Raw genomic sequence first — 12,355 nt, 5'->3', positions numbered from 1 at the left:
TTTATTTTGTTCCATTTTCTTTCTGTTTAAACATTTATTTTGAGCCCTTTTCTGTGCTGGTTTGGATGCTGTGTGGCTCAAGGGTTTTCCACTAATGATTCTAGCTCTTTTCATCAGATGTTAAGAAGTTCCAGATGAGTAACCATGACAACGGGAAAGCTGTGTGCATGTGGGAGCACCTGATTTAACTTTCCAAAGCCTAAGTAATGCCTGGAATGAGTCTCCAGATCTAGACAAGTTGAATAAGAGACATCAAAGCTGTGCAGGAGCTAGATGAACATATAAAGGAAAAGGATATTTAAACTGTTGTAAGAATATATTCTGGTCTGCAAAGGATCTCTACAGTGAGTTCATATGATATAAGCAGACGGACATAAATAGCAATAAGTGCAAAGGAGAAAGGACTTCAGTGTTCGTTAAGAACAAGTCGTGTAAAAAAACTGAAAGTTACTGTTACTGGTTACTGTGAAGGAGCATCCATGGCCCCCAGGTGTTGGTGCAGGGATGCTCCTGCACACTGGGCTGTGAGTTTCTGTCTGTTCCATCTACTTAAAAGGGATATGACATCAATGGCTCAGATGTACCACAATATCACCAGATTCCCACCATGCCTTTCTCTACAGTTTCACTTTTCCATCATTTTGTCAGCTGATTTTTTAACCAATCTTATTTTGTGTTATTTGTTCAATTTTTTGGGGTAATTGTACTTGCAATGATATTATTTAACAATGGGGATAATAAAGTGTTTTGGGTTTTTTTTTTTCTTTTCTTTTTTTGGGGGGGGGGGGGGGGGGGGTCAGTTTAATTTTCGCTTTTAAGAATAGGTGCTACATCCAGCTAACTACTCGTACAAAAAAAAAACTACTGAAAATAGGATCTGGCTCCAAATTCAGGTCAAATTCTCTTAACCAGAAATATTTTGTATTATATTGTACATTAACAGTCACAGTCTAATCCAAAAAAGGTTTTAATCTTTAGAAGTCACACCATTGTCTTGTTGGATGGATCTTTATGTACATCATCAGGTAAAATTATATAAAAACACACATTTATGGTTAATAAAGGGGCATGATTTTTTTGAGTGACAGCTCTTTTGTAGTCTACGACGTTAATAACTAGCCGCCCTCACTATAGCCACTTAGCGCTTAGCATTGTCAGCAAAAAAAAAGCATACGAGCTAAGAGAGCCTCAAAGGGTTGTTTGATCAGAAAGAATAAAATGCTAGTTTACATCAGAGGTCAACATTAACTGAGGAAGACTAAAATAGGATGCTTCAGCTAAGTTGGGAATGTGCCTTTCCCAGGTTTCTTTGTCCCACCCATTTGCCCATATTTGGAATAAGCAAAGTTGAGTCAGTTCTTGTCAACATGGGGTCCCAGACTTCAAAATTACAGTTCAGAAACACAGGGTTTGTGCAGTCTGTATAAGTGTTCTTTGTTTCTTTATATTTACATCTGTTCTATTAAAACATAAACTAAGACCCTAATCTGAGAAAGTCAAGTCCTGCTGTGACTGTGCTGCTCTAAGCCAGTACTGTCCACCTCTATTTGTGCTAGCTCCTAATTACATGTGCAATTAAATATTTCGTACCAACCACCCCCTAGGTGCTCGATGAGTCACTGACATTTATTTTAATTTCCAAGGAAATGGCCAACTCAACTTTAAGTGAAATAACTCAGTAAAGCATTACAGGGCTTTTTTTGTTTATCATATGTATGCTAAGTTCCTCAGGGCAGCATCGCAAGCCCAGTTCTGTTCTCTTTGTCTCATTGTATTAGTTGCTTTTAGAGTCAATCTTCAGTAAATACAGGATTGCATTTCAATGTGTGTTGGGTCTCTGGAATCATATAATCATCCATAAAAAAAAAAGGTTGGGTCCTTTGGTACCTAACTTCAACTTTGATAAATCGACCAGATACTGTTCAGGAAAACTAAGCTGGTATAAAGCTCTTCCACCTTTTCCAATGGCTATCATTTACACAGTAGTGGAGCTGAATATAACTCCTAATTTGTGGAGCAACTTATGAAAGAACTGATTCGTTACAACCTTTTAAGATGCTACTGGAGACAAAAACCTTTCCTTTGATATTTCACTCAAGTAAAGCTTGATACTTTGGTGTCACCTATTTAATGCATTTTTATAGAATTTAAATGTATAGCTCTTACAACGTTAAATATTAAGTATACAGCACATTGGTTCACCTCATGTTATTTAACAGGGGCTTTAAATAAAATTGACATTGATGCTGACATTTTGTCTTGTTAGTGAGTTGGATGTGATCCCAGCTGCAGGGAGTTACCTTAGGTACCAGGCTCTGGAAATCAGCAGACCCTGAGATGCAGTTCCTCCCTGAAAATCCATCACTGGATCGGATGCACTGAAGCAGCCTTTGTCCCTCCCGGTCCAGCTCTTCAACTGGAGCCTTTAGCACCTGCAGGGAAATGAAATTAAAGAAGAAAACTGACTCCAGTATTTATTCAAGGCTTTAATTTTGCTGTACGATGCAATAACTGATGTCTGCTGGCTTCTGCCCAATCAGGCACTCGCACCTTTTTCTTGAGCTGTGTGTGCTCGTCTATCAACCGACGAGATCCTTCCACATCTGCAGGAAACTCCTTCTTAGACAGCGATTCCTGCAAACCATAAGAAGCCATTTGTTATTTTGGAATCGGTGGTGCCCTTGATCACCCTGAAACCTCACTGACTGCGTTTACATGCAGTCAATAACCCTTTTAAAACCCAAATATTGGCAATAACCCAAATTTGCACGGCCATGTAAACACCAATAACCCCTTTGAATAACCTGAATTTGCTCATATTCCGGTTTTTAAAAACTTGAATATGACCCCATGGTTACTCCTTTTAAAACCCGAATATTCGGTCATATAAACGCCTAACGGAATATCCCCATCAAACGGAACTTGTTTGTAAATTTCTTTTCTGCGCATGCTCTGTTCGTAACGAATCCTGGTCTTTTGAGTCCAGAACGTACTTCTAAACACGGCGAAACGCAAGACCACGCCGCACTTTTGGAGTGAGGAGGAGACTAATCACTTCATAAATGTAATGAAGGATATGAACATTTTGGCATTTGTAGACGGTAGAAAGTACGGGGATAGCGAGATTTAAAAGAAGGTGAGCGAAAAGTTGCGCAAAGCCGCATTTGTTTTGAATTTGGATACAGGAAGAGGAAGCGGAAATGACGCTAATTGTGTTATCACGTTCTCAGCGCGTCGCTGGTTTGATCGGGATATCCCGAATGATTAATTACCATGTAAACAGAGATAACCCTGTTTTCTCACGCATGTAAACGGAATATTCCGAATGTTTCAGTAACCGGAATATTAGCAATAACCCGAATTTTGACTGCATGTAAACGTAGTGAATGTTAGGCTCCTCACCTGCAGGTCTTCTAGTTTGGACAGCAGGTGAACCGCGTTGGCTATGAACTCCTCCAGTGATACCCTTAACTCCATCCACTCCTCGTGGTTGTAGTCTAAAGAACCTTCAAAGTCCTCCGTCAGCTGCGAGGGATCCACGAGTTTGGCCAGACCTTCAACTGACACCATGCTGGTCTGCTCACACAAACAGAGACACCACAATAATTTATGGACCATCCAGACAAAGGCAGGTAGCTGGAGAAATACAGACAAATACCACCTGTGATGATGAAGGTATCCGAATGCTAATTCATTAATCACATCCAGAAAAAAATAGTATATTTCTTATCGTCTGGGCAGCCAGTTTAAAATGTATCGTAAATGATTTTTATTCTGTTGTCATTTGGCCATAATACAACATGAGCCCTCCTGTTTCATCAAAATGTCCTATTTTACCAACAAGAAGGGTGGTGTCTACTCAGCTGTGGGGTATGGAGGATTTTTTGTGCCAAAATTAAATAAATAAATACATCATTAATTAATTAAAATGGGAATGAAATATATAATTAATTAATTAAATGTGTCATTAATTGATTCAAATTAGAATGAAATATGTCATTAATTAATTAAAATACAATTCATTTTAAGTAAAAATATATATTTATTATTTCAGCATTTAATTAATTAATGACACATTTAATTCATGATTTCGTGTTTCGTGTTCATGATTTCGTGACAGTTTTACATTTACATTTCATGACTCAGCAACACGAAATCATTAATTAAATGTGTCATTAATTAATTAAATGCTGAAATAATAAATATATATTTTTACTTAAAATGAATTGTATTTTAATTAATTAATGACATATTTCATTCTAATTTTAATTAATTAATGACACATTTAATTAATTAATGATATATTTCATTCCCATTTTAATTAATTAATGATGTATTTATTTATTTAATTTTGGCACAAAAAATCCTCCATAGTGGGGGAGATGAGTGGCAGTGGTTTATAGAACAGTGCCAGGAAGGACTAATTACAGTATCACAGCTGCAATGAATCACTAATTAGTTCTCCCCTGTTTATGGAGAAGCAAGCTGGGGAGAAGAAGAAGAATCTGCAATATAAACCATAAACCACTGAATAGCTCTACATTCTTGAAAAAGAGCTGTGTTCAGTGTGTCAGATGTAGAAATGTCTGTCACGTCTAGTCAAAATGAGTCTTCTTGTTAATTAGTTTAAGCTTGTGTGGCCATCGATACTGACTTCAACATCCTAATGAATTCAACCAAGTTCTGACGGCACAGATTCCCTCCCGGTGAAGTGACAGACTCTGAAGCGGCTTCTTTCCCACTGCATTGCATTTTTAACACTGATGAAATAACATTCTCCTGACTGCAATACATGAGCTTTTGTACACATTACTAGGAATGGGAAATATTTTACCGTTCACGATAAACCGTCAAAAAAATTCCTCACGATAAGAATTTGTCATGTCGCGGTAAAAACGATAAATTCCCTTTGATGACGTTTTTGTGTAAAGCTGATTTTTGGAAGGAAGGAAGGAAGGAAGGAAGGAAGGAAGGAAGGAAGGAAGGAAGGAAGGAAGGAAGGAAGGAAGGAAGGAAGGAAGGAAGGAAGGAAGGAAGGAAGGAAGGAAGGAAGGAAGGAAGGAAGGAAGGAGAGAGCAGGAGGAAAGAAGGAAGGAAGGGGAAGGAAGGAAGGAAGGAAGGAAGGAAGGAAGGAAGGAAGGAAGGAAGGAAGGAAGGAAGGAAGGAAGGAAGGAAGGAAGGAAGGAAGGAAGGAAGGAAGGAAGGAAGGAAGGAAGGAAGGGAAGAAGGAAGGAGAGAGCAGGAGGAAAGAAGGAAGGAAGGAAGGAAGAAAGGAAGGAAGGAAGGAAGGAAGGAAGGAAGGAAGGAAGGAAGGAAGGAAGGAAGGAAGGAAGGAAGGAAGGAAGGAAGGAAGGAAGGAAGGAAGGAAGGAAGGAAGGAAGGAAGGAAGGAAGGAAGGGAGAAAACAAGGAAAGAAGGAAGGAAGGAAGGAAGGAAGGGAGAAAAGAGGAAGGGAAGAAGGAAGGAAAGAGCAGAGGAGGAAGGAAGGGAAAAAAGAAGGAAGGAAGGAAGGAAAGAAAGAAAGAAAGAAAGAAAGAAAGAAAGAAAGAAAGAAAGAAAGAAAGAAAGAAAGAAAGAAAGAAAGAAAGAAAGAAAGAAAGAAAGAAAGAAAGAAAGAAAGAAAGAAAGAAAGAAAGAAAGAAAGAAAGAAAGAAAGATAAATTCCCGTTGATGACAAACATGGCGGATCTGAGAGCGAGATAGATTTATAGTTAAAAAGGTGGAGTTGAATTGGTATTTTTTTATCGTCATTTTTATCGTTATCGGGATAAATGCCAGAAATAATTGTGATACATTTTTTAGTCCATACCGCCCATCCCTACACATTACACACAAAATTATCATTTAAGAGTATGAGTGAGTGGTCATAATTTCATAGTATACTGTTCCTACAATGACTGCAAAAAAAAAAAAAAAAAATTTCCTTTCCACCTGGGACCTCACAGGGAGCTCTAAGATGCACAGGTGGGCGCCATGGCGACATCAAAGCAGAGGAATTACAGGATGCCAGATCTCCTCCTGGTGAAGTGAGTGAGTGAAGACTAAAAATTCAAAGTTTTTGCAGATTCCTGATCACTTTCCTGAGAGAAACATTCCTTGACTGGCTAAAGTCTCCCGCATGACAGCAAAGTAGAGTTTCAGGCTTCAGAACAAATGAAAAACAGCCATAAAGAAGTGATCTGTTAAAGGCAAACATGCTGAGCCCAACACCAATTGTCCCGACCTTTAGGTCCGTGAGAACCAGGACGTAGGACAGAGATTTGAGTTCCAGGCACAGCAGGTCAAATAAGTTTGTTTCAACTTATTTCCTGTAAATGTTTTGATCACAGTAAGCAGTCTTCCTTGTCTCTGTTTGCAGGAGATACTGTCTGTTGGATGAACTCCCGCTAAAATGACATGCGCTCATTCAAACAGCACAGGGTCTTTTCCTTTTGGAGACTGCCTCAACCCGTTGTTTTGCACTTTGAATCCTACATGTAATTCCTTTAAAGTAGACTATGTGGAGAATAATTTATTTTCCTAAACGTTTGAGTGACAGCATTAATGTTTAGATGGTCAGTTTTAATTCATACCATCATAAATCTTTTTGGTGGTTTTGGTTGCGCGAGGAAGTCATGCCATTTGTGAATTTTGACATTTATCCCGTAAGCATAAATCTGATTCCCAAACCTTTTGTTCTGCCATCTGACTTCAACAAAATGTAACGTGGTACAGCGGTTCTGCAAACTGAGGCTGTAAACCAGATAAGCAGACAAGCAGAAACTTTTACGTTTATCACATAAATTACCTAGAAGTATGGGTCATCTTAAGCTGAGGCGATGGCGGACGAAACTGACCTCAAAGGAGAACTTTGCACTTCCGAAGTTGGTCTTCTGTTTCTGCCAGAAGTTGTCGGGCTTGATGATGAGCGCCACGCAGATCTCAGCAGGGAAATACTCCTGCAGGGTCTTGAGCAGAGGCTTGATGAGCTCCCACTTGGAGCCACGCATGTCGAGGATGACGGTGAAACCACGTTTACAGACGTCCTCGCTGAAGGAAGACACGGAATGTGTGGAAAGAAAAAAGTTAAAAAAATACAGACAGAGGCCAAGACATTTCGTGATTTGTCTTGACAACCTCATTTCTGCATTTTAAGGGCTATAATCAACTGAGTCTTCGTAATCAAAGTGACAAGACAAATCCACAACAATATGTGAGTGATGGAAAAATTATGGAAAAAGAAGAAAAGCTGCTGCACACTTCGTGACAAATGCAAATGCATGTTTGATTGGCAGACCAAAGTGATTCACTCGGAGCTGATAGAAATGCTTTTCCAGGAGGGCGTTCATCAGACATGCAGCTCCGGTGGTTAAAGAGTCTGCCTTATCGATCAAATCGCTTTGACATTTACAAGCGAACATTTCAGCTCTTCAAGCTGAAGTCTGCTGACTTCCTCTGTGGCTTAGAGGAGGGTCCACTGATCCCCTCTGAGGGAGTTTTTTTCCTCCCGAACCATCTTTAGATACCAATGTTCTGTCCACATGTTGCAGAACATATCTATAGGATTAAGCTCAGAAATGTCTGATCTGTTTCAACTACTTTCAAATGTGTAAATAAGAGCAAAATGAGGGCACCTACATAGACACAAAGGTTCCATAATGATTACGCATATCTGCAGGAAAATATTGAACTGTTACCTAAGGGAGAAGTTTGATGAAGGTGTTCATTGATCACTTGACAGGAAACATAAACAGATAAGTATTGGTTGGAGTGTAATGGGCTTTAACATCAGCCGCTGCTGACTGGAGAGTAAAATCTGCTGAAATTACCTCCACATCCCACCCACACGGAGCCTTAATATTAATCCAACAATAGGACATCATTTTAATGTGCATCAGGAAGGCACAAACTCTACTCGTCACCATGGAAACAGCAGCTCGATTAGCAGGGGCAAGCAGAGCGGGACTGATGGGCATCGAATGATGCTTCAGATTCAGTAACACAGGTAAACGTGTTCACATGAAAGCACAGGATGGACTGGAAACCGTCCTGCTACTCCTCAGAGACGCACCCTGACATTTACACATCCACTCTTTACAAATGAGCGGGATTTCTGCAATCTGTGAATGTTTTTCACTGTATCACCAAGGAGTTTTCTGACGCTGCAAAGACAGGTGAAGGTCACAACATTCAGGATTCAGGTCTGAGAAGCATCTACACCTGTTCTGGCTCTGCTGAAGAGAATCCAAATATCTTAAAGGGATTGAGACACCAGCAACACCTGTCATGTATACAAGTTTAATATTTGACCAGCGCATTTCAGGGTCTTTTTGGTACCTCCTATGTATGCACCCTGGAAATATGGGACGTTTGTCCTAAACTCTGCCTCCATCTATCCGTTTACTATCTCATTACTATCTCACTATAGACACTTCTTTCCACTCAGGGTTAATGGGGACTGCTGGAGTCTGTCCAGGGTGTGTTGCACGCCTGGACAGGTTGCCACTCTATTCCAGAAATATAATATCCATCTTTAGAAATGTGTAAGTTGTTGGAGGTTTTCCTCACTGCCCTCCTCATACATGAAAACTCAGCTCAGATCTTCAACTGAACCGATGACAGAAATGTCCCATATTTTTGCATCTCACTTCTTCAGTAACAAGGCGAAATAATTGGTTCAGGGTACTAGGCATGGGGCGATATATGATATTATCGTATATCGCGATAAAAAACGGCCGCGATAACGTTATCGTGGGGTACTGTAATTATCGCCAAATCTTTTTTTTTTTTTTTGGTCACACAAGGCTACCAGCCAGGTAGAAGCCAGTGTTATTTTTTTCATGTATTTTATTAATATTATTTATTATTATTATTTATTTAATATTTTTTCAGAGAGTAGTACAATCTGTGTGCATTTGACTACTGTGGCACTTTATTTTCACTCAATCTTTGTGTTGGCCATGCAGCTTTTGTTTTGTATACTACAGAGCAGTGCCTTTATTTTATTATTTTTCCAGAGAGCCGTACTAAGTAGCAGGCAGCCAGCCACTGTTAAAGTTTCAGAGAGTAATACAATCAGTGTGCATTTGGCTCTACTTTGTCACTTTATTTCTATTTGTCACTTATTTCTTTCGACTCTCAGGGAAGTATTTTCTTACAAAAAAAGAAAGTTCAAATAAGTACCGGTACCGGTACTATAGTTTACACTTTGTAATGCATAACATTTACAGTACACTACTTGTTCTCTACCTCAAGTGTCACTGTGTTGAGAATGATTTGAGAATAAATGTTCTGAAGGAACCAGTGGATCCACGGTTAGTGTTTTTCCTTGCATTTTAAGAATTTTATAAGCGACGCGCTAATATCGTGATAATATCGTAATCGTGATATTTTTGTCCACTAATATCGTGATATGAAATTTTCATATCGTCCCAATGCCTACAGGGTACGCTGCATATCGCCACGCAGCTTCTATTTGATCTGACTTTACTTTACCTAATTATGTGATGTCTCCCTGAAATTTAAGGCTGATGTTTTCAGTTTTCTTTGGCCTTCATGAGGCCTTGGCTGATGGTGTTGACTCAGGGTGGCTGATGCCTACACTCAGCCACATATTCACCCGATCATACCCCAAATCCGCATTTTCTTTGGGTCTGTTGGCCACGGTTGGCTTTCACAACAGTACCGCAGCATCGACTAAGTGTAAGATGGGCCAAAGCTAATGTATGACATCTGTGACACATCTGGCCCCAATAGTAAATGTCATAACCCAAGTTAGACCCAGCTTATGACCTCTGGACCACATCTGGTCAACATAACTCTTGCCGCAGTTGAGAGAAAATAGCCATAAATGGCTTAGATTTGGCCCCTATGTGTCTGGTAGTCCAAGTCTGATGGCAGACCAGTAATATAATGATGAATGGTTGGTCAATAGGGTGGTATTTCATGACTAGAAATTAAATAAAGTTAGCACTGGAGAAAACTATAGGAAATAAATCCCAGAACTGACGATATTCCTTAGAAATCCTTGTATATCCTTGGATATTGAAAGAAAGTCATTTATAACATATTAAGCCGCACAGAGGACCGTTGAAGTAAATTCATAACAAAAAAAAACATAACTAATATGAATCTAAAGTAATCAGGACAGACTTAATGCACTCTTGGATTTTGTTTCCAAAGCCTTAATTAGTCTTGGCACTGTAAAGAGACTTTGTTTGGTGGTGGCTCCGAGCATCTTGCTTTTATTAACCCGGTCTCGCACCAACAACGTCATACGCTGCTGTTTTCTCAAGACAAGCAGCATCACATCTGAATCCAGAAAGTAGCCCTCTGATCTAGTTCTCCTTTTGCCAAGTAAACATGAAACAATGCATTTCTGTGTTATTATTCAACTCTCTGAACTGATTGCGGTGATCTTGCTTTTGGCAGGTTTGGCACAAGAATCAGTAACTTCAGCTCAGCCTGGACTGCCGGCGCTCTGAGGCGCTCTTCATACTATATTTGGACAAGTTACTTCTTTTAGCAAACTGGACTTTATTTGACAGAGATCATTTAGACACATCTGGGCCAAAAATGGGCAGCGTGTCATGGGCCACACCTGGTGTTGTTTCCTCCGCCCCTTTGCATTTTAGACGTTATACCAACGTCCTTGATTGCACATTTGTGTCCACGTTGGGTTACAGAGGACTTGAAATGTTTATTTATTTATTTATTTCGATCACGTGCTCAGTATGGTACACTCATTCATAACATATCGTGTAATCATTTGGATCGAAAAGGAGTAGGCTGAAGCTCTGAGCTTATAAATGCCTACCCTTTAACCTTCACATTATTATTATTTAAACTTTCTATAACAAATGCTTTCTAGCATTTCACCCAAAAAAGAAGCAAACACGAAAGAAAAATATATGTAACAACAAAGAACCAGTAAGAAAAGAAAAAAAAAAGGAAAAGTAAATAGTAAATAGTCCTGATTAAAACAAGGACAAAAAGATCAGTAATTATTACGTGCATAATTCCATAATTCTCTCTCTTGCGTCTTATCCTTCAATCTTGTTGGTATTTACTAATCATGATGTGTTTAAACTATTTTTGAACTGTATGATGTTTTTACTTTGTTTCAGATTATCTGGCAAGCTATTCCACAACTTAACCTCTGTAACTGAAATACACATACTTTTAAGTGTTGTTTTAACTGTTGGTTGTTTGAGATTATGTTCCCCCCTTAACTCATATTCATCTCTATCCTTAAACAGTTTTTGTATGTTGCAGGGGAGTGAATTATTCTTTGCTTTGTATATTATCTGTGCCGTTTTAAATTCAACTAGGTCAGTCAATTTTAGTGCGTTTGATTTCCAGAACAAAACATTTGTGTGATGATAAAATCCTACATTATTTACGATTCTTATTGCTTTTTTTTGCATTACATAAATGGGTTGAAGATTGGTTTTAAAAGTATTTCCCCAAATCTCCACACAGTACGTCAGATACGGTAAAATGAATGAATTATAAAGTATGTATAATGTTTTTAGGTTTAATATGTGTCTAGTTTTTCCTAGAATGCCGATACTTTTAGATGTGTGCTGTACTTTTTAAATGTACAGCACTGGCAGGCTTTGACAGGGGTCACCTGTTGCGAGGGAAAGGCATGGCCCCAAGGTCCTACAGAAAATGTGGTTTTGGGCCATGTTTTATGTGACCTTGTTTATGCAGACACACTCTACCTGACTCAGTGCCAAGATTCAAGGCCAAATGTCAGCCCAAAACTAGTGAGGTTATCAGCCAACATTGTTTCCTATCAGACATTATTTTTCCCGAGTAGCCAATAAATTAATCTGCTCGAACCCTTTTTGTTTTTCTATTTTCTGTTCTTTTCATGTAAGACTGTATGACATACATATAAACTCTTATGCCAAAAAAGAGCTTCAAATGTCTTTTTTCCTCTTTCCGGTTGTTGTCTCGCTGTCTCAGCAGGTGTCTCTACTGATAAGGATGCCAGAGTCAGCGCTAGAGATGATGAAGATCTTTCATTATCAATAGGAGAACTGCTTTCATGCTGCAGAGCTTCCAGTCAAACACACTTCAAAAGAAAACCAATATCAAGCACTGACACGGCTGAGGCTGAGTTTGGAGTTGGCAGTCGCTGTGACTGACTACTGATCAGTTTTTCTCTTTGCCGTTTTCTCTCCCTCCAGCATCTGCAGACTGTTTTGAAACAACAGACTGTCTGCTGCAAACGCTTGCACTTTTCACGCCGATGCAAATCAAATCCTGCTCTCCAGCTGCTGCAAAGGTGGAGAAGAAAGCAGCATTTGATTCCACAGTCAGGGCTGTGCAGAAGCAGCCAACATGCACGCCCTTTCACTTGTAGTAT

General features: G+C 39.3%; 1 protein-coding gene across 1 annotated transcript in view; it reads right to left on the bottom strand.

Moving 5' to 3' along the window:
* The window catches only part of LOC133445629 (kalirin-like), a 47,077-nt gene extending 35,446 nt beyond the window's left edge, over positions 1-11,631 (bottom strand). The window contains 5 exon segments of the mRNA XM_061722953.1: positions 2,301-2,432; positions 2,551-2,634; positions 3,403-3,576; positions 6,837-7,029; positions 11,612-11,631. Coding sequence (XP_061578937.1) covers positions 2,301-2,432; positions 2,551-2,634; positions 3,403-3,576; positions 6,837-7,029; positions 11,612-11,631 — 603 coding nt within the window.
* Positions 11,632-12,355: the final 724 nt, after the last annotated feature.

The sequence above is a fragment of the Cololabis saira genome, chromosome 6 (assembly GCF_033807715.1).
Source record: "Cololabis saira isolate AMF1-May2022 chromosome 6, fColSai1.1, whole genome shotgun sequence".
NCBI classification, from domain to species: Eukaryota; Metazoa; Chordata; class Actinopteri; order Beloniformes; family Belonidae; genus Cololabis; species Cololabis saira.
The sequence above is the reverse complement of the archived record's forward strand: the minus strand, read 5'-3'. Positions and strand labels throughout refer to the sequence as shown.